Source organism: Theropithecus gelada, chromosome 13 (assembly GCF_003255815.1).
Source record: "Theropithecus gelada isolate Dixy chromosome 13, Tgel_1.0, whole genome shotgun sequence".
Taxonomy (NCBI): domain Eukaryota; kingdom Metazoa; phylum Chordata; class Mammalia; order Primates; family Cercopithecidae; genus Theropithecus; species Theropithecus gelada.
The window spans coordinates 75,961,562-75,987,162 of NC_037681.1; the positions used below are offsets into that span (position 1 = coordinate 75,961,562).

At 39.7% G+C, this 25,601-nt stretch overlaps 3 protein-coding genes across 8 annotated transcripts in view; 1 reads left to right on the forward strand and 2 right to left on the reverse strand.

Annotated features, from left to right (window-relative positions):
• The window catches only part of CLHC1 (clathrin heavy chain linker domain containing 1), a 68,349-nt gene extending 66,552 nt beyond the window's left edge, over positions 1 to 1,797 (reverse strand). The window contains exon 1 of the mRNA XM_025355016.1: positions 1,726 to 1,797. Within this exon, the coding sequence (XP_025210801.1) occupies positions 1,726 to 1,728 (3 nt within the window). The 5' untranslated portion in view covers positions 1,729 to 1,797. The remainder of the gene's footprint in view (positions 1 to 1,725) is intronic.
• RPS27A (ribosomal protein S27a) lies at positions 1,128 to 4,798 on the forward strand. Of its 2 annotated transcripts, none has more exons than XM_025355018.1 (6): positions 1,128 to 1,336; positions 2,042 to 2,106; positions 2,585 to 2,639; positions 3,337 to 3,422; positions 4,023 to 4,154; positions 4,618 to 4,798. In XM_025355018.1, exons 2-6 carry the CDS (start codon positions 2,059 to 2,061, stop codon positions 4,765 to 4,767), a joined length of 471 nt encoding a protein of 156 aa, XP_025210803.1. In that variant the 5' UTR covers positions 1,128 to 1,336; positions 2,042 to 2,058; the 3' UTR covers positions 4,768 to 4,798. The 2 variants fall into 2 exon arrangements, with proteins under 2 accessions (XP_025210803.1, XP_025210802.1); XM_025355017.1 differs by lacking the exon at positions 1,128 to 1,336 and adding an exon at positions 1,632 to 1,942.
• A 1,165-nt stretch (positions 4,799 to 5,963) lies between these two features.
• Positions 5,964 to 25,601, reverse strand: part of MTIF2 (mitochondrial translational initiation factor 2) — a 31,440-nt gene continuing 11,802 nt past the window's right edge. For all 5 annotated transcript variants that reach the window (XM_025354848.1, XM_025354846.1, XM_025354847.1 and 2 more), the window contains 11 exons: positions 23,934 to 24,105; positions 23,311 to 23,471; positions 21,751 to 21,927; positions 18,622 to 18,761; positions 15,591 to 15,715; positions 13,286 to 13,490; positions 12,673 to 12,925; positions 12,189 to 12,329; positions 9,272 to 9,436; positions 6,615 to 6,755; positions 5,964 to 6,163 (listed from right to left, as the gene is read on the reverse strand). In XM_025354848.1, coding sequence (XP_025210633.1) covers positions 5,991 to 6,163; positions 6,615 to 6,755; positions 9,272 to 9,436; positions 12,189 to 12,329; positions 12,673 to 12,925; positions 13,286 to 13,490; positions 15,591 to 15,715; positions 18,622 to 18,761; positions 21,751 to 21,927; positions 23,311 to 23,471; positions 23,934 to 24,105 — 1,853 coding nt within the window. In that variant the 3' untranslated portion in view covers positions 5,964 to 5,990. The remainder of the gene's footprint in view (positions 6,164 to 6,614; positions 6,756 to 9,271; positions 9,437 to 12,188; positions 12,330 to 12,672; positions 12,926 to 13,285; positions 13,491 to 15,590; positions 15,716 to 18,621; positions 18,762 to 21,750; positions 21,928 to 23,310; positions 23,472 to 23,933; positions 24,106 to 25,601) is intronic.

A 25,601-nucleotide genomic window follows, 5' to 3' on the forward strand; every position in this document is an offset into this window, starting at 1 on the left:
AAGCCTGACAGGAGTGGGTTCAGACAACAGAAGGGAAAGATTAGAGACAATGTGTACAAGCAACTCTGGGAAATTTTGTTGTAGAGACTAGCTGGCCGACTATGGTATGAAAAATGTTCCAGAAGGCAGGGCGTGGTGGCTCACGCCTGTAATCCCAGCACTTTGGGAGGCCGAGGTGGGTGAATCATTTGAGGTCAGGAGTTAGAGAACAGCCTGGCCAACATGGTGAAACCCCATCTCTACTAAAAATACAAAAAGTAGCCGGGTATGGTGGTGGGTGCCTGTAATCCCACCTACTCGGGAGACTGAGGCAGGAGAATTGCTTGAACCTGAGAGGTGGAGTTTGCAGTGAGCTGAGACCGCGCCACTGCACTCCAGCCTGGGCGACAGAGCGAAATTCCGTCACACACACACGCCCACACCCACGCACAAAAAAAAAAAAAAAAAAAAGGAAAAGGAAAAAGGAAAAACGTTCCAGGAAGAAGAAATGATCGGAATCTTCAGAAATGCCAAAACACGGGAGAGCATAAGTCAGGAAGTTAAATTAGCTTCATTTACTAAAATGTAGAGTAATGGGTTTAGCAGATTGGGTTGTAAGGAAGGCAGAGGCTGCATGTCATTCTAAGAGATTTGAATTGTATCCTGAAGGTGAGGTATTTTAAGTAGAATAATAACACACATTTACCTTTCAGAATGAATATTATGGAGGCAATAGTGAAGGGGGGGTTAGAAAGGAGAAAAGACTGGAGAGAGATAAAGAGTTACATACGGAACCCCTACAAGAGAAAATGAAAGTCTGAATTTGGGGATGGGGTCGCAGGCGGTAGAGGATGAAGAAATAAATACAGAAGCCATTAAGAAGGTTCCTTAGAAAGGACTCTGTGGTTTGTGGAGTGGAGAAAGGACAGGGGGAACTTGCTTCTAATTGGCCTCCTTGCCGGAAGGGCACCAGATACATATCCCCAAAACTTCCTCTCAGATCCAAGACTCCCAAAGCCCAAATTTGGAAATTCTACAACTAAATAACCATTCTGCAGGTTTGTTTTCCGTACGGCTTCACTTTAAAATTTGAAAACTCCTGAGATTTTTAAACATATTAAAGCTTGTCACACTAAGGAGTGACACACAATACTCAGACTCTTCTTCCCTAGGCTGGGAGAGACTTGGCGGTTGAAAGCAGGGAGGGGCTACAGGCGAGAAAGGGCTGAACCCCCGCTTCCGAAGATTTCACCTATTTTTCAGTTTGCCTGGAGCAGGCCATGCAGGTTCCCTTCCCTTGGAGGCCCAGGGAGCGGCTGGTAGATCGCTGATTCTCTGCCCCTCACCGCTTCTGCAAGTGGGTGAAGGACACCTTTCGTGCCCCGCACTCTCGGCCCGCCCCTTAACCTTTCTTCCTAGTCACTTCCGGCCCGTTTCCACGCTCCGGAAACCATTATTCCGCTTCATCCTCCCTCCAGTCCTCACCTGAGTCCCTTTCTCCAAACACCGACTTTAGTGCTTAGAGATAGTAACTAGGGAATCTGGGAGGCGGAACTGCATCTTGGGACAAGTAGTCCAAGGTAGAAGAAAGCAGTGGAGAACTACAATTCCCAGAATACACTTTCATTTCCTACCTCTTCCCCAATGAGGCCCCCCTCGACCCACCTCCTTTTAAAAATTCTCTTAGCCACGTTGACTGCACGGGAAAAACCTTTTTAAAACATTTTTTACGTTGCTTAAACCTACCATTTCGAAAGCATTCTGAAGGCTAAAGTGAGAAATAAGCCCCGGTTAGGGAGAGGAGAAACGAGTTTCACGTCCTAGTCTAGCACCGGGTTGGATTGTCGCTGGGATGGCAGTCAGGCATTTGGTGTGGTCGCCTAAGGGGTGGGTCTTTCGGCTGGGGCGCCGGGAAACCCCGTGGGCCTGCGCGGCGTTCTTCCTTTTCGATCCGCCATCTGCGGTGAGTGTCTGCACTTCGGCCGCTCTGGGGCTAGCGCCCTATGCCGCCTTCTGTTGTGATCCCTGACCTAACCCATCTCTTCCTTTTCCCCAACCTCAGGTGGAGCCGCCACAAAAATGCAGATTTTCGTGAAAACCCTTACGGGGAAGACCATCACCCTCGAGGTACGGGCCAGGTGGTCATGAGGAAGCCAAGGTCCGAATAAGGTCCTGAGGTGGATTTTAGGACCGGCGCTGCTTTCCATGACTTAGACAATGATTCCGAATTTGGGTTCTAAAACTTAAGCTTTGAAATGAGTATCTTTTGCGGAGCAACGGCCTCAAGGTGATTTTCGGTGGCCAAAGGCGGGCCTCTCACCTCTCGAGGGGTGCCAGCTAGTTAAAACGAAGGAGCTGCGCCGGGTAACTCCCCCCGCCGGGCGCGAGCACGTGTGGCCCTGTGGCGGCCGCCCGCCCTGGGCTGGGGAGATGAAGGTGCTTTCCGGTAGCCGACTTGGGAGGTTGCCCACTGGGTGGGTAATAGGTCTCTCGAGTAGGTTTCAGCCCTGTCGCCGGTTCGGTTCAGTGGTAATTGTCAAACTAAATGAGTTCTGCTGTAGTTCCGTAATGTGTAAGCAACATACTTTCATTTTAACATTCGTAGGTTGAACCCTCGGATACGATAGAAAATGTAAAGGCCAAGATCCAGGATAAGGAAGGCAAGTAATATTTTGTAGTTAAGAAAACTTAACCTGTGGAGACTTCAGCCTACTTGTAGGTGCTAGACATATCTATCTGCTCATGGTGAGGGGGGGAAGGGCAGATTGACAAAGCAAAATACTTGGGAAATAACACAATAAATGTTTGTGATCGGGGAGCACAGTCCCTAGATTGGAATCCTTAAGGTGTATTTCACTTGTGTGAATTTGGACACTTACTTATTTTGTGTGAGATGGGAGTCTCCTCTGTCGCCCAGGCTGGAGTGTATTGGCTGGTCCCGGCTCACTGCAGCCTCCGCCTCCCGGGTTCAAGTGATTCTTGCGCTTCAACCTCCCTAGTAGTGGGGATTACAGGCGTGCAGCACCACGCCCGGCCAATTTATTGTATTTTTAGTAGAGACTGCGTTTCACCATGTTGGCCAGGCTGGTCTGGAACTCCTGACTCAAGTGATCCCCCCACCTCGGCCTCCCAAAGTGTTGGCATTACAGGCGTGAGCCACTGCAGACAGCCCAGTATTGTCCCTAAGATTAAATGCAGTAAAACGTGATGTGTAAAGATTTAGAACCATGCCTAACCTCTAGTAAGGGCTTATGGTCAGCTGTTAGTACCATGTATTTGATTAAGGGGTGTTACCTTATAAATCTGGAGCACATCACAGGCTTCGTGTGCTGTGACTTCTTGTTTTTTTCTTATTAGGAATTCCTCCTGATCAGCAAAGACTGATCTTTGCTGGCAAGCAACTGGAAGATGGACGTACTTTGTCTGACTACAATATTCAAAAGGTCTGTCTAGGGGAAGAGCAGCCTCTTAAAAAAAAATGTTATTTTGGAAATTTTTTATTTTACTTTTTTTGAGACAGGCTCTGACTTTGGCACAGTCACTGCAGCCTCTATCTCTCAGACTCAGGTGGTCCTCTCACCTTAACCTTCTGTAGTTGGACCTATAGGCACACACCACCATGCCCAGGCTGGTCTCAAACTCCTGGGCTCAAGTGATCTTCCCACCGTGGCCTCCCAGCGCTGGGATTACAGACGTGAGCCACTCCATGTGGTGTATTTTGGACATTTTGACACGCAAAAGGGGAGAATGGCATTAGATTAGCAGTAGATTTTTAGGTAACTCCTATACTGATACTTGAGAAGCGCTACTGTAGTTTTTCCCATTATGAATTTTGCAAGTTGCATCCCATGGTGTGATGTAATGCATTCTTTAATCTCCCTATAAACTGTTAAGAATCAGATACTTTATTGGGATGGGGGCAGCAAGATTACCTCATAAATGTTACTGTGTACTGCTACTGCTTTTAATTAAGAGATGCATAATGTTGGGTGTGCCCATTCTTAGTGGAATCGTGAAAGCTTACGTCATTCTTCCATTAACAGGAGTCTACTCTTCATCTTGTGTTGAGACTTCGTGGTGGTGCTAAGAAAAGGAAGAAGAAGTCTTACACCACTCCCAAGAAGAATAAGCACAAGAGAAAGAAGGTTAAGCTGGCTGTCCTGAAATATTATAAGGTGAGCCAGTTAAAGTGATGGGCAGAATGTCAGCAAAGTCTTGGCTTATTTGGAAAACTTATTTGGAAAACTTGTCAGTATTTTCTTGGACTTAAGTATCTAGTATTACCCCACTTTGGTTTAAATGAGGTATTCTGGAAATGAGAAATTCAGACTTCTGGGGTTTTTCCTGTTTGGTTTTTGAAATCACTTACGTAATAGGGTTCTGAGTTTAAAGTCGGGTCTGGGTTCAGGTCTTACCTTTGTCTACGACTTGCAAAGCTGGCCTTTAGTGTTCAGAAGTCCCAAGACTTCTGAATATTTTCATTGTAGTAATAATAACTGGTGAGAATTTAGGGTGCTTTGGTTTGTAAGCACAAAAACTACCAGTATTACATAGTAAAAGCTTAAATATTTTGAGTCACTTAAATTAGACTTCAGAATGTGTTGTAAAATTATCTTACAGCAGGTTTGTACTTTTCAGGTGGATGAGAATGGCAAAATTAGTCGCCTTCGTCGAGAGTGCCCATCTGATGAATGTGGTGCTGGGGTGTTTATGGCAAGCCACTTTGACAGACATTATTGTGGCAAATGTTGTCTGACTTATTGCTTCAACAAGCCAGAAGACAAGTAACTGTATGAGTTAATAAAAGACACGAACTAACCTTTATTGTTGGATTTCATTACAGTAAAAAGAATAGTTTTTAAGCACCAAATTGATGGTCACACCATTTCCTTTATTAGTGCTACTGCTATCACTGTATGAATGTTGCTTCTGGGGATTGTGTGACCCAGTGGTTCTGTATACCTGCCAGGTGCCAGCCACTTGTCAAGGTCTTGATATTTTCAATTCATAGTAACTTCTTAGAATACCTATACTTTGGCAGAAGTTACACAAGCCAGTTTTTGTTTCTGTCCATCTTGACCTCAATACAATAGACATTTGGGGCCAGGTAAGTCTTTGTTGTGCGGTCTGTCATGTGATGAGCAGCATCCCTTCCCTTTACCCATTCAGTGGCCAGTAGTGCCTATCTCTTGTCTTTGAGAATCACGGTTTGTGTAGGTGTTAAGACCTTGGCTTAAAAGAGACCTTGGCTAAGCATACTTCTGTTAAAGGCTAAAGTTGCCAACTCAAAAATGGATATTGGCTGGGAGTGGTGGCTCAAGCCTGCAATCCCTACACTTTGGGAGGATCACTTTGTGTCCAGGAGTTCAAGACCAGCCTGGGCACCATAGCAAGACCCCCGATCTCTGCCAAAAAAACCATAGGCTGACTCCTATGGTCCTGCCTACTGGGGAGGGTGAGACAAAAGGATCCCTTGAGCCCAGGAGCTGTAATCATGCATTGCACTTCATCCTGGACAAGACGTTTAAAAAAAAAAAATGCATCCACAGTCTCTGGGTGGTTTCAGTGGAATGTTTGCTGTCTGTCATACAACTCTTGGGAATTTAATGTTTGTTCAGGATGGATCCCTATAAAGGAATGATTACTTATTTGTACTGTTAACACTAAAAGACGGTTTAGTTTCAAGCAGGACTTGGGTAGCATATCTTCCTTTGGAGCTCAATTCAGGGAAAGCTGGTTCACTTGATAAGCCTCTTAACTAAAGCATCCACTTTAAAGAAATCAGTGATGTGTAAGTAATTAACAATTACCTTTTACCATATTGCCAGTCTTTCCATTAAAGGATTTCTAGCTGGAGGCATCCTTAAATAAGATTTCCTATTTCTGAGCACTTCTGACAGTTTGTGCATATGAACACATGGTAGAACAACTTAGATACTTTTTGGCCAGTAGTAGTGCATTTCTACCTTCAAAAAAGCAACACGTTGAGTTATTTACATCTTTAATGTATTTTAAAATCCTGGATCCCAAGAAGTCTTGGCTTGAATTTGTTTTTCTTCGTAACAAACAATTCTATCTCCCACTTTAAATTCCATATTTTCTTCATCTAAACTGAGACCACAATCCATTCCCGTTTTGACAATTGAAATGTCATCTTTATGGTGTTTCAGTGAGGTTAATGAACCTTAAAAAGATATAATTTAAGGTTAGTATATTCAATAAATGATAAGTACCTACTAAATACTACATTATATGGTGTTACCAGGAAATTACACTGAAATTCTTAAAAATTGCATGGTCCTGTCATGTTAAATAATGGGACTGAATACCAGGGGAACCCCCTGAAAAATGAAGTTTGCTGTAACTAAGACTTAATTTATAGCAAAATACCCTAAATCTCCTATTTCAAAGGTAGACACAAACTTTTTGCTGAGGATAGGATGGTACTTGAGATATAAAACCAACATACATCTCAAGCAAAGGGAACCGATCAACTACAGACAATTTAGGAGTTACAACAGCAATAAGAAATGGCCTGAGCTGAGATTATGGACATGAAAGATGAACAGATTTCAGATGGTTATGTAGTCAACAGGTTTTGGTGACTGGATATAGGAGATTTTGATGTTGCTTACCCTTCCAAATTACATGTCCATCACGGGTTAATTTAAATTTTTTTTGTTTTTCTAACTGTCCCTTTTGGACTCTGCAGCCAGCCACAGGAACTTTTTTCTTCCCTTCTGTTATAGAGAAGGTAGCTAGTATAGATGCCTCACCTTTAGGAAGAAGAGAGCATTAATGTGCAGAAAACTAAAGATTCTGAGAAATACGCAATTTCTGACATTCTGTGGTATAAGAATTAAAGGTATGACAAAAATCCAAATTCATGCCTAGAAAAAAGTCTAGGTTTCTTTAACTCCAATTTTATTTTCCTGACCAATATTAAGAATAAAAATGCATGAAAATCTTTGGCTATTCTTTTTTTTTTTTTTTTGAGACAATCTCACTTTGTCATCCAGGCATGATCTTGGCTCACTGCAACCTCCACTTCCGGGGTTCAAGTGTTTCTCCTGCCTCAGCCTCCCAAGTAGCTGGAATTACAGGCACCCACAACCACATACAGCTGATTTTTATATTTTTGGTAGAGACGGGGTTTTACCATGTTGGCCAGGTTGGTCTCAAACTCCTGACCTCAAGTGATCCACCCACCTCGGACTCTCAAAGTGCTGAAATTACAGGCGTGAGCCACTGCACCCAGCCATCTTTGCCTATTCTTGTCTGCTCCATGAAAACCTTGTTTTAAGCTTTCATTCAATATATTTTCAAGAGTAGATCATATGTCATTACTTTCTCTTTTATCTTTTTAAAAAAACTTTTACAGATGGGTCACCCAGGCTGGAGTGCAGTGGCATGATCATATCTCACTGTAACCTCAAGCTCCTGGGCTCAAGCAATTCTCCTGGATAGCTAAGACTACAGGTGCGTGCCACCATACCCAACTAATTATTTTATTTTTACCTTTTTTTTGTGGAGGCTGGTCTTGAATTCTTGGCCTCACGTGATGGTCCTACCTCAGCCTCCCAAAGTCCTGGGATGACACACGTGAGCCACTGCACCTGGTCTCATTATTTTTCATTTTGCCACAGGTAATTTATATCTACTTAGAACTACTAATTGAGTCTTTTTTTTTTCTTTTTTTTGAGATGGAGTTTCGCTCTTGTTGCCCAGGCTGGAGTGCAATGGTGCAATCTTGGCTCACTGCAACCTCTGCCTCCCGGATTCAAGTGATTCTCCTGCCTCAGCCTCCCAAGTAGCTGGGATTACAGGCATGCGCCACCACACCTGGCTAATTTTGTATTTTTAATAAAGACGGGGTTTCACCATGTTGGGCAGACTGGTCTCAAACTCCCAACCGCAGGTGATCCGCATGCCTCGACCTCCCTAAGTGCTGGGATTATAGGCATGAGCCACCACGCCTGGCTGAGTCTGTTTTTTTTACTGACTAAAAATTAATACAAATTCCAATAATGAAGTAACACGCACTAATGAACCAGTTTTCTAGGGAGCTATTTTACTGGTGGTGGTAGTGTTATCTGACTGGTGTGTTTGCTTAATCCTAGAAACCCTCATGACTTAGTGTTCCAAATTGCTCGTAGCACAAGAACATAAAAATCTCTGTACGATCATGTTGAGCAGGTCAGAAAAACCTAAAATAATAAATCTGTTATGTAGATTAAAAATGCAAAATCAAATCTCATCATGGGGAAACACTGGACAAATCCAAATCAGGGTACATTCTACAAAACAGCTGGCCAATATGCTTCAAAAATGTCAAGGTCAAAAAAGACAAAAATTGAAGAACTGTTCCAGATTAAATGGAGCCAGAGAGATATGACAACATGGATATATTATAATCCATGATCCCGGACTGGGGAAAAAAAAAAGTACATTGTTGGGACAATGGACAAAATGTGAATATGGACTGTGTATTAGATAACTGAATTGTATAAATAAACGTTAAGTTTCTTGAGTTTGATTAGTTCTATGGTTTTATAAGATAGTCTCTTTTGCTTAGCAGATGTACATATTTAGAGGCAAATAGGCATTATATCTCAAACATTTTCAAATGGTCCAGGGAAAAAAAATCCGTGTGTATGGAGCAGGACAAAAATGAGGCAAATAGGAGAAAATGTAAACAACTGGTGAATTAGGTAAAAGATATATAGGAGTTCCTTGTATTTCTCTTGCAATTTACCTGGAAATTTAAAACTATTATCAAAATTAAAAGTTAACCAAAAAAAAAAATCTACATGGGGAGGGAAAAAAAACAGATGAGGTAATTTAATCAATTTTAAATAAACTCAGTCTACTCTGGCTGATATATGCTAGAAACAGTATTTTTAAATATTTAATATTTCAATGTAAATTTTCTTCTTAAGGTAGACTTCTCTGCCAGCCCTACAACAAAGTCAACAGCTCTTTCCATGACACTGTTAATAATCTTTATGCATTCAATAGTAGTATAATTTGTATTATAATTATTTGTTCATATCTAAACTGGAGGGCAAGTTCTTAATTCCTTATTTGCTTTTGTATCCTCAAGGCATAGGCACAATGTGTTACCCAGGGCAGGTGTTTACATAAGAAGCTACAATGAATTCTCATGGTAGTCTTTTTTTCTAGAACACACGATATATCTTTCAACATTGAAAACATTTCCTCTAAGCTCTGAAGTGCTATTTATAGCACCTACTATACTAATTTTTAAATGTAACACTCAGTGATCACTCACCTACTGGGTGCTCTTCCACAGCACAGGGTAATCTGCTGCTCAGTTCCTCTTGCAAATCTTCAACAAGACGGTAAATTATTTTGTGAAGTTTCATTTTTACACCTTTTTTTGCAGCTGACTCTTGGATAACTTTGCCTACATTCACATTAAAGCCATATATAACACCTAGCAAACAGAAATATGATGAATGAAGTAGCACAAAGATTACATTATAATCACTTATTTGTCTTTCAAGCAGAAACTTGAATCTAAATTATTTTCTAAATTAAAATAGCAAATAAGAGTCCGGGTGCCGTGGCTCACACCTGTAATCCTATCACTTTAGGAAGCTCAGGCAAGTGGATCACCTGAAGTCAGGAGTTCGACACCAGCCTGGCCAACATGGTGAAACCCCGTCTCTAAAAATACAAAATTAGCCGGGCGTGGTGGTGGGCACCTGTAATTCCAACTACTCGGGGGGCTGAGGCAGGAGAATCGCTTGAACCCGGGAGGCAGAGGTTGCAGTGAGCTGAGATCGTGCCGTTGCACTCCAGCCTCGGCAAATAGAGCAAAACTCTGTCTCAAAAAAAAAAAAATAGCAATTAGAGGAGGTTAGAAGATCTATGATTTTTTTCTCACCAAAACTAGTAAATTTTCCAATTGATGAAAGAATTTTATAAATTGTATTGTGGCTTGTTTAACAAAATTTCTTTATAATTTCAAATCCATTCATTTAAGGACCATTAAGTGCCTATAACGTGTAAAGCAGTATGCTAAACAAAATTTGGTTTTTATACCAGAGAAATAAAAACACAAAAAATGACCAGGGCTAAAATATTATTGCTTCATTTTAATAACACTACATTATTAAATTATAATCTTATTGTCTACAATTTTTGTGGTTTGCACTTAGGTATTCAGACGGCCAAAAGATGCCCAAAAATAGTGACTTAATTGGTAAGGGTCAAGAGTTATTTTTAAGAAGCAAGTTTCATGGAGCTGACCATTGCACCAAAAAACAAATAATGTATTTAACTGTAAATACTTTGGGAGAAAAAAAAAAGCAAAACGCTCTTGTCTTAAAAAAGATGAATGAAAAAAATTAACCTGGACGGGCACGGTGGCTCATGCCTGTAATCCCAGCACTTTGGGAGGCCGAGGCGGGTGGATCACTGGCGGCTGGGAGTTTGAGATCAGCCTGACCAACATGGTGAAACCCCATCTCTACTAAAAATACAAAAATTAGCTAGGCATGGTGGCAGATGCCTGTAATTGCAGCTACTCAGGAAACTAAGGCAGGAGAATCTCTTAAACCCAGGAGGCGGTGGGTGCGGTGAGCCCAGATTGCACCATTGCACTCCAGCCTGGGCGACAGCGAGACTTTATCTCAAAAAAAAATTAACCCAAAAAGTAAAAAAAAAAAAAAAAAAAAAAAAGGCTTGTCTTAAAAAACAGCTTTAAGACACTCTTGTCTTAAACAAAATGAATGAAAAAAAATTAACCCACACAGTTTAATACGGAGAAAAACACAATCACCTTGAAACTCCTATCATTAAGAAGTCATTCTGGCTGGGCGCAGTGGCTCAAGCCTATAATCCCAGGACTTTGGGAGGCCGAGGTGGGCGGATCACCTGAGGTCAGGAGTTTGAGACGAAACTGGCCAACATGATGAAACCTCATCTATGCTAAAAATATAAGAATTAGACGGGTGTGGTGGTGGGTGCCTATAATCCCAGCTACTCGGGAGACTGGGGCAGGAGAATCACTTGAACCGAGGAGGCAGAGGTGGCAGTGAGCCAAGATTGCACCATTGCATTCCAGCCTGGTTGACAAAAGCAAAACTCCGTCTCAAGAAAAAGAAGTCATTCAATTGGCTGGGCACAATGGCTCATGCCTATAATTCCAGCACTTTGGGAGGCCAAGGCAGGTGGACCACCTAGGTCAGGAGTTCAAGACCAGCCTGGCCAACATGGTGAAACCCTGTCTCTACTAAAAATACAAAATTAGCCAGGTATGGTGGTGCACGCCTGTAATCCCAGCTACTCAGTGGGGGCTGTGGCAGGAGAATCCCTTGAACAAGGGAGACAGAGGTTGCAGTGAGCCGAGACGATGCCACATGTCAGCCTGGGCGACAGAGTGAGGCTCTGTCTCCAAAAAAAAAAAAAAAGAAAAAAAGTCATTTCAATATCATTCAATACACTGTCTATATTACAGCACAGTACTAAGCCAGTCAGTGCCTATGAAATACGTTTAATTAATCAGTTAGATGTTACCTCTATCCTTTTCAGTAGAGGTGACATCTAACTCTAATCAAGTCAGGTTTCAAAGAAATCTCTTTCCTAAATGATTCCTAATAACTCAACAATGTTTTTGCGTTACTAGGTGTTCCACTTATTTAACAGTCATGAGTCCCCCTTTTTGTGATCATAAATTCAACTAGTAAAGACAGTTCCATGCCTTCTAGGCTTATAAAGCTAAAAAGACCTTTTGCTCTAAAAAGATATGACATATAAAGTTATCAATTACCAAAGATAGGAAGCCAAAAGTAAAAGATGAAGGAAAGACTGAATAGGGTGATTACAGTGCTAGGAACATTCAGAAGTCTAATGAAAGATATGAGAATCAACCGTGGGATAGTAAAGAACTTGGAGGAGTAGGGAGAGGGGGCAGTAATGGTGCTTTGAAAAAAAAGATAAACGTGACTAGGTCTTGAAATAGTTCCCCAAATTTGCAATACAACCACAACAAATGGAGCTATGGCCACAATACTGCACATCCCATTCAGTTTAAATTGCTAGCTGGGACTGGACTATAGCAGGAACGGTGATGCTGATGGGAATAAATGTCAGGTGTGACAAGCCAAGCAACAAAAGACAGAAGCAGATGGTTCAGTGTTATTTAGGGAACACAGATTAACAAGAAAAAATGGAATCCTTACCATTAAATGTTTCAGCAAGGTTAACATCATTTGCACTTATATCACCTACTCCAAAATGTACTAATTCTAGTTCACACTCGTGTGAAGCATCATAGGTATCTATAATGTTCAAAATGGCCTCAACAGAACCATCAACATCACCTAAATACAGAAAAAGTTTATAATTGTTGCTTTTACGAGTTAGACATCAGCAGACATAAAAATGACAATAATCTATTTAAAGCCATGATAGGAATGTCATTTACCACTAAATCCACTTTTATGTAGGCTTAGCATTACATATACCTACTTGACTTAATAGCATATAATGAGCCAAAGGTTCATTTACAACAAAATCAGCAAGAAATATGTTGAATAAGAAAATCTCTCCTAAAATACTGAAATAATTTTCATGTAAATGTAAAGGACCAAACTATGAGAATAGTTAAAATATATATATATATATATATTCAGAGAATGTAATGTAAAATCTTTAAAAAGATACCTTTAATAATCACAGGAAGTACATTTGAATCTCTTTCCATTTCCTCTTTTCGCTTTAAGGATGTTTGTTCTTTTATTTCTAAATACCGTAGAAGTGATCTCTTCTTCCACTGCACATTGCTATACTTCTCACGGGCTTTCTGATATGCTTCTTGGTGTTCCTTTCGCTTTTCTTCTATTATTTTCACATCCTCTTTACCTTTCTCCTGTTCTTGTTCATACTTCCTCCAGTCAACAACTTCACGTGCCCTTGGCTTTATAGGGGAAAAACGCGTTATTTAATGAAGTAGACAACAATAACTGCTAGATTAAAGCCTTTGTGTTGTCCCCCATTAGGAAATTAGCGTAACTCATGTATGAAACTGCTACTTTTATAAGTTTCAAGAAACATGTAAAATTTTAATTTGAGAGCTTATATAATTGAAATGATTTAAAAATCTTATCCCCCCAAAATTCTATAGTCTAATGCTATAATAGCACCACTTGCATCCTCACAGCCTCTTATAATCTAGAATTATTTGTTAACATTAATACACATATTTGGTATAACATTGTAAACTGACATTTAAAATCATTATATTACATCCTACATATAGGAATTAAGCTTGATATACCTCAGATTCTACTTCAAGAATTTCTTCTCCTGCAGAAGGAAGGTCTCTCCAGCCTGTAATTCCCACTGGCATGCTGGGATGGGCCTCATGGATTGTTTTTCCATTTTCATCAAACATTGAGCGTACTTTTGCCCAACAATTTCCAGCAACCAGAACACAGCCTTTTCTTAAAGTTCCTCTTTGAATTATAGCTGTAGTAACAGGACTAAAATGAAAATAAAAGTATATTTTTAATGTCATAATCAGGATGTAATTGTACTTTAAGTAGAGCAAAGATATCTTTATGAAGTTTAAATTACATAAACATGTGTATACACAAGATTAATTCTGCCACTTAACTTCTTAAGCAGTTTTTCATACTATAAAAACATTTCAAAGCTGGGTGCAATGGCACACCTGCAATCCCAGCTATTCAGGGGGCTAAGGCAAGAGGATCACTTGAGCCCCCGAGTTCAAAGTCAGCCTATCAAGACCATTTTAAACAAATTTATTTGCAATAGCCAAGAAGTAGAAGCAACCCAAATGTCCATCAAAAGACAAATGGACATTTCTTCCAAAGAAAATGTGGATTTTACATACAAAGGAATATTATACAGTCTTTAAAAAGAAGGAAATTGGCCAGGTATAGTGGCTCATGGCTGTAATCCCAGCAGCACTTTTGAAGGCCAAGGTGGGTGGACTACTTGAGCTCATGAGTTTGAGACCAGCCAGGGCAAAATAGCAGGACCCCATCTCAATTAAAAAAAAAAATAGGCTGGGTGAAGTGGCTCACACCTGTAATCCCAGCACTTTGGGAGGCCGAGGTGGGCACATCAACTGAGGTCAGGAGTTCGAGACCAGCCTGGCCAACATGGTGAGACCCCGTCTCTACTAAAAATACAAAAATTAGCCAAGTGTGGTGGCACGTGCCTACAGTCCCAGCTACTCAGGAGGCTGAGGCAGGAGAATCACTTGAACCTGGGAGGCAGAGGCTGCACTGAGCCGAGATCGCACTACTACACTCCAGCCTGGGTGATAGAGCAAGACTCCATCTCAAAAAAAGAAAAATTAAAAAATATTAAATTTTTTTTAAAAAGGAAATCTTTTCACGGGCTACAACATGAATGAAACTCTAGAACATTATACAAAATGAAATAAGCCAGTTACAAATGGACACATACTGTACGATTCCACTCATATGAAGTATCTATAGTAGTCACAAAATAAAAACAGAAAACAATGCCAGGCGTAGTGGCTCACGCCTGTAATCCCAACACTTTGGGAGGCTGAGGCGGGTGAATCACCTGAGGTCAGGAGTTCAAGACTGGCCTGGCCAACATGGCGAAAACCCTGTCTCTACCAAAAATACAAAAAGTAGCCAGGCGTGGTGGCGGGTGCCTGTAAATCCCAGCTACCTGGGAGGCTGAGGCAAGCGAATCCCTTGAACCCAGGGAGCACAGATTGCAGTGAGCTGAGATCATGGCCACTTCACTCCAGCCTGGGCAACAAGAGCAAAAGTCTGTCTCAAAAATAAATAAAAGAAAAACAGAAAACAGAAAGGTGGTTGCCAAGGGCTTAGGAGAAGGACTAAGGTAATTTTAAAAGGTATAGACTTTCAGTTTTACAAGATAAAATAGTTCAACAGATCTGTTGTACAACACTGTGAATAAACAACAATACTGAACTGTATATTTAAATATGGTTAACATAATAAATGGGATGTTAGGTGTTTCTTACCACAATTTTAAAAAAATAATTTCCTACAAGGTTATGCTAAGAGAAGAAACGGAGCAAAGTGTTCTGACAGAATCTTAACCCACTTTCTATCCCAGTCTCCATCAGCTAGGGATTACTCACAGTTGTTAGAGAGTGTAAAACAATGAGAAAACCTCTCTTGCTGATACGGAGGAAAATTCAAGCACACCACTTCAAAGATCTTTCTGCATATTATATTAATGGGTAAGGTATAAAGAATTTACAAACCCTAAAATGCAACTATTGGTATTTCATTCTAATTTATGTTATCTGTAAGACTTTACCAATTCAGTCGAGTCAATGGGGGAAAAAAATAAAACAAATTGAACTACTTATGTCATCTAAATATGACTACTAGATGTATATGGATAGTTGCTATGGTCTACTGATAATAACCGCATTCTTGTGTTCTTGTGTCAGTACAAACAATAAAATACTTTTTAAAACAAATGCTTTGAAAATATTGTTCATGAACTAACAATAACATGCAACAAGAATAATATATCATCATATAATCAAGTCACAAAAACCACAGAACAAATTAAAAAGGCAAGCAGTTTAAGAGTCCTACCCTCTTCCTTTGTCTGTGAAAGACTCTATTACTGTTCCTTCCACTGGACCATTGGGATCTGCTTTCAATTCTAATATTTCTGCAAGAGCAATTGTTGCTTCTGCCAAAGCCATCAGATTATTGCCCTTTAACAATAACAAATATTGTTAATACACATTAATAAATATTATCAGTAAACATAAATACCAAGGACAGAAAGTCACATAATCCTTGCAAGATATATTATACTTTTCTCTTTAATCATTAAAAGCATGATTACTCAATTTAACAAAGAAAGGAAGGGAGGGAGGGGAAAAGAAAATAAGAAAAAAGAGAATGGGAAGAATGGAAGGGAGGGAGGGATCAGCAAGAAAACCTGAGCCATGGGCAGATCTTGCAAGGAATAAGTGGCTATTTTTTTTTAAAGTATGGCCACTGGTGGTACTTGTTACTATCCCTTTCATAAACACATGCAATGCTTCATTCTTTTCTTTCTCCTCCGTCTGTCCCTACAATTGTGTTTCCTTCCTCTTGCTTTCTTGTTTTAAGTTCTACTCAACTGAACGAGATTTCACATCTATTATTTCATTTGATCAACTCAAGAATCCTATAAAGTAAATCAAGCATTACTTACCCTTATTAAATAAATGATGAGAAAATAAATAAATGAGGAGAAAAAGCACTAACTAGAGATCTAGGCTCTAAGCTGTGCTTTATAACCACCCAGCTGTGCACCCTTTAAAAAAGAAATCACCTCACCTCCCTGGATCTTCTTACCTCAACCATAAAATGAAGAAGCTGGAGTGGGTGATTCTTTTACCTTTCATGGTCTATGTTTACTATGCTCTCTAGGGCTCCAAGATCACACAGCCGATTAACTGGTGATGGAACTGGAACTGATAGGCAAGGTATTTTTCCACTCCTCGTATCAGCTAAGAGATTGCTCACAGTTGTTACCAAATATAAAACAACAGACAAGGGCCAGGCACAGTGGCTCATGCCTGTAATCCCAGCACTTTGGGAAGCTGAAACTGGCACTTAGGAGTTTGAGACCAGCCAACATGGTAAAACCCTGTCTCTACTAAAAATACAAAAAATTAGTCGGGTGTGGTGGCACGTGCCTGTAATCCCAGCTACTCAGGAGGCTGAGGCAGGAAAATTGCTTGAACCCAGAGGCAGAGGTTGCAGTGAGCCAAGATCATGCCATGCACTCCAGCCTGAGACACACAGCAAGACTTTGTTTCAAAAAATAAAAAATAAAACAATAGACAACTGTAAAACAAAACAAAAAAAATTGACTAAATATTTTGCTTACCCACCCACTTATTCCTAGTATTTATTCCAATTTACAAAATGCTGCTCCAAAAAGCAGAACTAGAGTTGTTAACTTGCATGAAGTAATCCTTTACATACCTTAGAAAATCATCTTACCTCCCTGCCACTCTCTTCCAATCCCCTCCATTCCCTTGGAATCATCTCTGACACACCTCCAAATCTGCCTAAGCAGCTTTATATCTACCTACTCATCTCATGGTATCTGGTCAGAAAAGGTAGTCAACTCTTCAAATATTTTAATTTTTTTTTTTTTTAGACAGGGTCTCACTCTGTTATCAAGGCTGGAGTGCAGTGGCATCATCTCAGCTCACTGCAACCTCCACCTCCCTCGCTCAGGTGATCCTCCAGCCTCAGCCTCCCCAATAGCTAGGACTACAGGCACATGCCACCAAGCCAGGCTAATTTTTGTGTTTATTTGTAGAGACAAGGTCTCACCATGTTGCCCAGGCTGGTCTTGAACTCCTGCCTCAATGGATCCGACCATCTCGGCCTCCCAAAGTGCTAGGATTACAGGTGTAAGTCACTGCGCCTGGCCAAATATTTTAATCTTATTGTAGCAAGCTTAACATGTGGCTTTCGGAATGCAATAACAATTGAGAGATAGTGCAGAAGATAACAAAGTCTAAGTCAGCATTTTATAAATTTCAGAGAAAAAGATGCACAGTTTTACTACTAATGGAGGCATAATTTCTAAGTATCTTGGAGGTAACACATTTAGGAAAAGTAAAGATGAAATGAGATTTAATTGGAGGAAGGTGTAGATTAGCCCACCATCCCTTCAGTGAATGATCAGGAGGAAAAAAAAAGGCTATATTATATAACAAGGATGGACAAAAAAGGTTACTTAGCAGCAACCTCTACGGGGTAAAAGAATTGGAAAACACTGATATGAGGCAAGTACTGACTTTCCTTGGTGCTTATATTCAAGAAAGAATAGATGGTAATTTTAAAGAAAATGGAATTCATTTAAATAACATTTTAAAACATGTAGCAATTTAATCCACAAAAACATTCAGTCAATCAACAACAAAATCAACTTAATATTTAATCTTGGTATTCATGAACTTTTTGTTTACATCTCTTAAATGCTGTAAGGCCTGTTTTCCACTTGTAAGAGGCATGAAATATAAGCACTTTTTTGTTAACTGGATTTCATTTCTGCTTAAGACAGTCTTTGGTCAGGCACAGTGGCTCACACTTGTAATCTCGGTGCTTTGGGAGGCCAAGGTGGGACAATGGCTTGAGGCCAGGTGTTCAAGACCAGCCTAAGCAACACAGTGACACCCTATGTCTACAAAAAATTTTTAAAATTAGCTAGGCATGGGATGGCACCTGCCTGTAACCCAAACTACTCAAGAGGCTGAGGTGGGAGGACAACTTGAGCTTTGGGGGTGAAGGCTGCAGTGAGCTGTGATCACACCACGTCTTTATCCTACTATTTCCCTTATTCCCCATTTATTCTCATCCTAAGTATCTCATAATAAAAAACTTATTCCATTTAGACTTGACTCCACACTGATCAGCTGGTGACTGACCTCTCTGAGCCTAATTCCTAATGTGCCAAACTGAGATAATACCATCTTTGCCTGACACCCGGAAAATGTTTTAAAAACAACACAAATTATGTACATCAAAATGTTCTTTAGATGTAATATACTGTGTGCATTGTGTACAGCGTTCCCATTCAGGCATATTCATATGAAGTCCCCACATTTACCGTAAGTGCGGAGACAGGCACTGCTTGAACATCACCTCCATAATCTTCACATACCACATCATAAGCCAGCAGCTCTTTTTTCACTCTTTCAGGATCAGCCTCAGCTTTGTCACATTTATTTATGGCAAGGACAATAGGAACTGAAAGAAACGGAGTTAAATAGAGTGAAATGATGACACCTTCAATTCCAGGTATTCACAGTGAAAGACACCAACTTTCTGTTCCAGTTTTCTCTTTACTCAGTGGATGTTTTTATCTAACAAAAGGCCAAAATGACCCACTTTAGAGTCGTATCACCCTACTCTGCTCTCTACACATAAAGAAATCCAGATGCAAGATGTTAAAAGTATAATTATAAGCAGATTTTGAGTGAATAACAGACACCTGAGATTATCAAAAAAAACAATACAGTTGGGCTGGGTGCAGTGGCTCATGCCTGTAATCCTAGCACTTTTGGAAGCTGAGGCGGGTGGATCACCTGAGGTTAGGAGTTTGAGATCAGCCTGGCCAACATGGAGAAATCCTATGTCTACTAAAAAATACAAAAATTAGCCGGGCGTGGTGGCACACGCCTATAATCCCAGCTACTTGGGAGTCCGAGGCAGGAGAATCGCTTGAACCGGGAAGGTAGAGCTTGCAGTGAGCTGAAATCGTGCCACTGCACTCCAGCGTGGGCAACAGAGAGAGACTCCATCTCAAAAAAAAAAAAAAACACAACAAACAATACAGTCATTCCTGGGTATACTGGTGGATTGGTTCTAGGAACCCCCCACCACTGCCTGTATCAAAATCCCGGCATACTCAAGTCTTGCAGCCAGCTCTACAGAACCGTGTGTACAAAAAGCCATGTAAGGAAGTTTCAAATTCTGTGAATGCTGTTTTATTTATGTTTGGTTGAAAAAAATGTGTGTGTTAAGTAGACTCACACAGTTCAAACCTGTGATGTTCAAAGGTCAACTGTATTTTGGGTAGAAAAAGGCCTATCCTTAAACATAAAAGCAAGATCAACAAGTACACTGGAGATATTCTCAAAAAAAAAAAAAAATCATGAGAAGATTCCAATTCAATACTACTAGATCATTTTCCTCTTCTTTCCAGGGTTTATTAACACATTGTTAAAACCCAACATCTCATCCTAGGTTAAAACTAAGTACCAATATCACAAATTTCCTTTTAGGACTTATACTATTTATTCATACACCTAGGTCAGTGACCAACACATAGTCGACTAACACATAGGCTCTCAATAAATGTTTACTTAATGAAAGGACCAAATAATCTTTTAATCTACTTATCACTAGACATATCCTCTCTTTAGAGAAATCACACAAAATTCTATGAGATAATTCTGTGGCTGCATTTCATCATCTCTGTAATTTTCTCAGGTATCAAACAGAAATTTAAAAATATACAAAAAAGTTTTGCAATCCACAACATACTATTACAAAAAAGTACATCCCAGTCGGGCACGGTGGCTCACGCCTGTAATCCCAGCACTTTGGGAGGCCAAGGCAGGTAAATCACCTGAGGTCAGGGGTTTGAGACCAGCCTAGCCAACACGGTAAAACACCATCTCTACTAAAAATACAAAAATGAGCTGAGTGTGGTGGCGGTCACCTGTAATCTCAGCTACTCGGGAGGCTGAGGCAGAAGAATCACTTGAACCTGGGAGAAGGAGGTTGAAGTGAGCCTGAGCCAAGATTGCACCACTGCATTCCAGCCTGGACGATAAGAGCAAAACTCCATCTCAAAAAAAAAAAAAGAAAAAGAAAAGAAAAGAGAAAGAAAAAGTACATTCCATGTTGATGAGCTGGAACTTAACAGGTAGGTACCAAGAGAAGAGGTGTACAAAGCATGATCTAATGAATTTATCCTATCTCAGCCAATTGTTTTGTAATGGGATCCCTGGCAAATTTATCCCTCTCTTCTTGCCATGTATTCCCTAGAATCATTAAGAACATCGTACATCACACAAAGGCAGTTTTAAGGAATTAGAAAGGAAAGAGAATAACATTGGAAGCTAGCAGATGTAAATTCCAAATGCAGACATACTGAAAATTAGTTGTATAATTGTATATAATTACGGAGAGTTCTGGCTGCTGTCTGAGTCTTACTTTCCATGCTGTAAAATAAAAGAACTGGACTAGCTCAATAACTCCCAACCTTTTAAAAATCTTGCCAGTAAATCTGGGGGGAATATGACACACTTCATCAAGTACATTTTCTCAGTAAGGGTAGGGGTACAGTCATTTCAGAATAAAAATGAATATATTGAATGTGTAACTTTTTTTTTTTTGAGACGGAGTTTTGCTTTCGTTGCCCAGGCTGGAGTGCAATGGCGTGATCTCAGCTCACCACTACCTCTGCCTCCTGGGTTCAAGTGATTCTCCTGACTCAGTCTCCTGAGTAGCTGGAATTACAGTTATGCGCCACCACGCCTGGCTAATTTGTATTTTTAGTAGAGATGGGGTTTCTCCATGCTGGTCAAGCTGATCTCGAACTCCTAACGACCTCAGGTGATCCACCGGCCTCAGCCTCCCAAAGTGCTGGGATTACAGGTGTGAGCCACCACTCCAGCCTAGAATGTGTAATTACATGTGTGGGTATTTATTATTATAACTTTTAAATGAAGAAATAAGGGAGACGATCATTAAGTGATTTTCCAAAAGTTTCAATTTTATATGTTTGATCAGATAAGAACTTATTTAAAGCAGAAGGGAAAGTTTCTCTTTAGAGAAGAATTCCACATAATAAATTAACAGGAAATAACAGAATATAACCACTATGCAACTTGTAATGAATTTAGATGATGGGTACATAGAATTTCATTATTATCTTCTTACTTTTGTATCTGTTTAAAATTTCCATGATAAAAAGTTGAAAACAAAACAAAAAAAAGCATAGGAAAGACTGTACCTGTGGTATGTGCTTATGGTCACAAGTCCCAAGTTGAATCCTGCTATACTCTTCCTATTAGTTATAAGTCTGTGGGAAAACAATTTATCTTTGAGGCTTATCTATAATACAGGTATAACTCTGGGATTGTTGTGAAGACTAAATGAGCTATATGTAAATGGCCCCAGAACTTTGACTTTATGTAGTACATCCATTAAGTCAGCCACACAGTACCTTGTGCATCTTTGGCATGCTGAATAGATTCTACAGTTTGTTTCATCACCCCATCATCTGCAGCTACAACCAAGATGACAATGTCAGTGACCTGAGCCCCTCTGGCTCTCATTGCGGAGAAAGCAGCATGTCCTGGAGTATCAAGAAAAGTTATCTTTTCCCCAGAAGGCAGAGAAACTGTGGAAACAGAAATTCAAGAACATCAAGGACTCAAACATGTACTTCCTTAATACCAAAGAATATATGTGACATTATCTGAAACCATCAATAATTCTTTAAAATAATTTTATTCCTTCCATTAATCTTAATCAGAACACAGATCATAACAATTTCACAATGAAAAGTGATAAAATGCCAGTGAAACTTTTATGGGTTTTTTTCCACGTAAAAATTTTAAACTAAAGTCTCCATATTTCTAGAACATAACTACTTTCATAAATGTATCAATGATAAATCTATTTTAGAGATAGAACAGACCAACTGTTGTACCGGGAGCCACCCTTACATTAGCAAATCAGAGTTGCACAACCCCCTGAGCCACAGAAAGGCGATTTAGTAGGCAGTAGCTCAGGATTTGAGTCCAGTGACCTTGGGTTTAAATCCTGGCTACGCTACTTACAGGCTATATACTGTGGGAAAGTTACTTAACTCAAAGAAGTATCAGCTTCCTTATTTGTAAGTGCAACTATTAATACCTACCTTATGATGTTGTTGTAAGATAAAAAAGACAAAACATATAAGGTGCTTAGCATAGTTCTGGACACATGCTAGGTGCTCATAATTGGGACTATTATTTAATTATTATCAGCAACATTATCACAACCTAGCAAAGGAGGTTATATAAACATAATTAATTAACAAAAACTTGTAGGCTCATTAAATCAAACTAAGAATGAGCTAGAATTAAAAGTTAACACAATTTTCAGCCAGGTGCGGTGGCTCACACCTGTAATCCTAGCACTTTGGGAGGTCAAGATGGGCAGATCACTTGAGGTTAGGGGTTCGACACCAGCCTGGCCAACATGGCAAAACCCTGTCTCTACTAAAAATACAAAAAAATTAGGCCAGGCACGATGGTTCACATCTGTAATCCCAACACTTTGGGAGGCCGACACGGGCGATCACAAGGTCAGGAGTTTGAGACCAGCCTGGCCAACACGGGGAAACCCTGCCTCAACTAAAACTACAAAAATCAGCCAGGCACAGTGGTGCACACCTGTAGTCCCAGCTACTTGGGAGGCTGAGGCAGGAGCACTGCTTGAACCGGGAAGGCAGAGGTTGCAGTGAGCCAAGATTGCACCACTGCACTCCAGCCTGGGTGACAGAGTGATACTCTGTCTCAAAAAAAAAAAAAAAAAAAACAGTTAACACAATTTTCTTCTCATAGAAAGTTAAAAAATAGCTTTACTAATCACCTGCTCTACATTTCATCAAACCAACGACTGTAAGCTTTAGCCTTCTCTTTTACTTTGAATTTGTATACTTCACACTATGACATTTGGTTTAAGAAAATAGTAAGTGGGGTTCCCAAGCACATTGTAAGGTAATTTGTGTTCATACCAAGAAAGGCACCAATGTGCTGAGTGATGCCTCCAACTTCCATTGCTGCCACTTGAGTTTTTCGAAGTTTGTCAAGTAATGTTGTTTTCCCGTGATCAACATGGCCCATTATAGTAACAATCGGGGACCTTGGGGTTAATAAAGCTGGATCTGCCTGGGGCCTACAATTAACAGCAAAAGAGTTTCATTTCTTAAATATCAGAAATACTTTATAGCCTGTGAATTGGTTCACATTTATCCCTGTGAGCTACCATTAACAATAAAACCCAATATTCAGTGTGGATTAGGCCTATTTCCCCTTCTTATACATATAATGACTTATGACAGACTATTTAATAACTGCCTACCTACCTGTGGTTTACATTTTCATAAGAATGAGAATCAATCAAATCTGAAAATTCAGACCAATGTATACATTCAGCAAATTAAAAAAAACCTTACAGTTTTATAATAACTTGAATGTATTAATATACTTTCTAATGCTTTAAGTACTTTGAAGAAAAGTTTATACACACGTATCTTTATTACAAAAGAAATTTTAAAGCAAATCTTTCCATTAAAAAGTATGAATATAACTGTGTAGTCTCTCCCAAACCCCACCAGTCTATACAGTTAAGTTTTACCTTCTTACAGCATCTTTATTTTTTTTGACTTTGTCCTGTTTCAATTTACTCCACTTTAACTTCATCCCTGCCTTCATTATCACTTCCTTGATCCAGACTTCATCTAAATGTGAGTCTGCTTCCAGTGAATCTATGTCAATAGCAGTGTTCAATAAAGCTTCATATATATAATCTGGTTGGAATAAAATAAAACCTTTTAGGATCATTAATCAAATGCTCAAGAAAGTAATCTCTATTAATAAATGTCTATACGAATAATACACTCAATGAGAGGAATAACTATGCAAACTGGTTCTCTAATTAATAAATCACAAGGAAGCTAAAAAATGTTTTTAAATTATTCAAAATATGATACATTTCTATTTACTGACTTTTCTGCATATTCATAAATATTTGAATTTATGTATTCTAAGCCATCTGAATCATCAGTAAAATGTTAAGATAGATTTAGTATTTATAATAATTGATTGTAGTCTACTTCTCTAAAAATTAGTCACAAATGTCATGTATATATGAATGTGTGTGTGTATACAATCAATTCCCATTATTTGCAATAATTATGTTCTATAAAGTCACCAAAACTATTGAATTAGCAAATATTGAACCACTGTTCTGAGGGGAACTACACAGGTGGGTTCCTGCAAGCCTTCAGTGACATTTCATTAACTGATCAATACATAACTTTGTTTTATGCATTTCTGTTTAAAGATACTATATATATATTTGATTCCTTAACACTGAACTCATGGCCAATTGCACTATAACTCATGCCAGAACAAGCTTGTTTGAGATGCATATTTTCTCTGAAAGGCATATCACAGCCTTCTTGAGCTTAGGAACACTAGATAGGACTTCAGTACCACATTTAGGAGCCATTTTAAACAGCAAAATTACCAACAAAAAGTATAAAAATGTGAAAAAAAATGTGGCACTAAATAGAATACAAAAAGTACACTTGTTTGCAGTACAACAGCTGAAACAGAGTGTCACCTCATTCAACCTCAGCTTCAGAACATGCAAAATGCACAACTCACATTTTTCACTGTTCTGCACATGTCCAATAACTGCAAGAGAACCTGAGTACTGATTTTTTTTTTTTCTTTCTGGGACAGAGTTTCGCTGTTGTCACCCAGGCTGAAGTGCAGTGGGGCAATCTCAGCTAGCTGCAGCCTCTGCTTCCCAGGTTCAAACAATTCTTCTGCCTCAGCCTCCTAAGTAGCCGAGATTACAAGTGCATGCCACCATCCCTGGCTAATTTTTGTATTTTTAGTAGACAGGGTTTCACCATGTTGGTTAGGCTGGTCTCAAATTCCTGACCTCAGATGATCTGCCTGTCTGGGCCTCCCAAAGTGCTGGGATCACAGGCGTGAGCCACTGCACCCAGCAAGTACTGATTTTTGAGCTGCAAATACATTTTGTTGAGTAGGTGAATTTTCAAATACAGAATCCACACCTAAAATAAATAATCCACGCATAATGAGAACTGACAGTATGTACAGACACACACACAATATATATATCTCTCTCTCTCTGAATACATGTATCCTCAATTCATTTACCTGTTTATGTATCTAGGGTGTCCAAAAAGTCTTTATTTTTTATTTAAAAAAATTTTTTGGCCAGGCATGGTGGCTCATGCCTGTAATCCCAGCACTTTGGGAGGCCGAG

What these genes read in the sequence shown, in the direction of transcription:
- RPS27A (XM_025355018.1), top strand. Translation starts at nt 2,059, where the DNA reads ATGCAGATTTTCGTGAAAACCCTTACGGGGAAGACCATCACCCTCGAG. An exon ending in CAAGATCCAGGATAAGGAAG is followed by an intron (nt 2,640 to 3,336) that starts GCAAGTAATATT and finishes TTTTCTTATTAG; the next exon opens with GAATTCCTCCTGATCAGCAA. An exon ending in CTGTCCTGAAATATTATAAG is followed by an intron (nt 4,155 to 4,617) that starts GTGAGCCAGTTA and finishes TGTACTTTTCAG; the next exon opens with GTGGATGAGAATGGCAAAAT.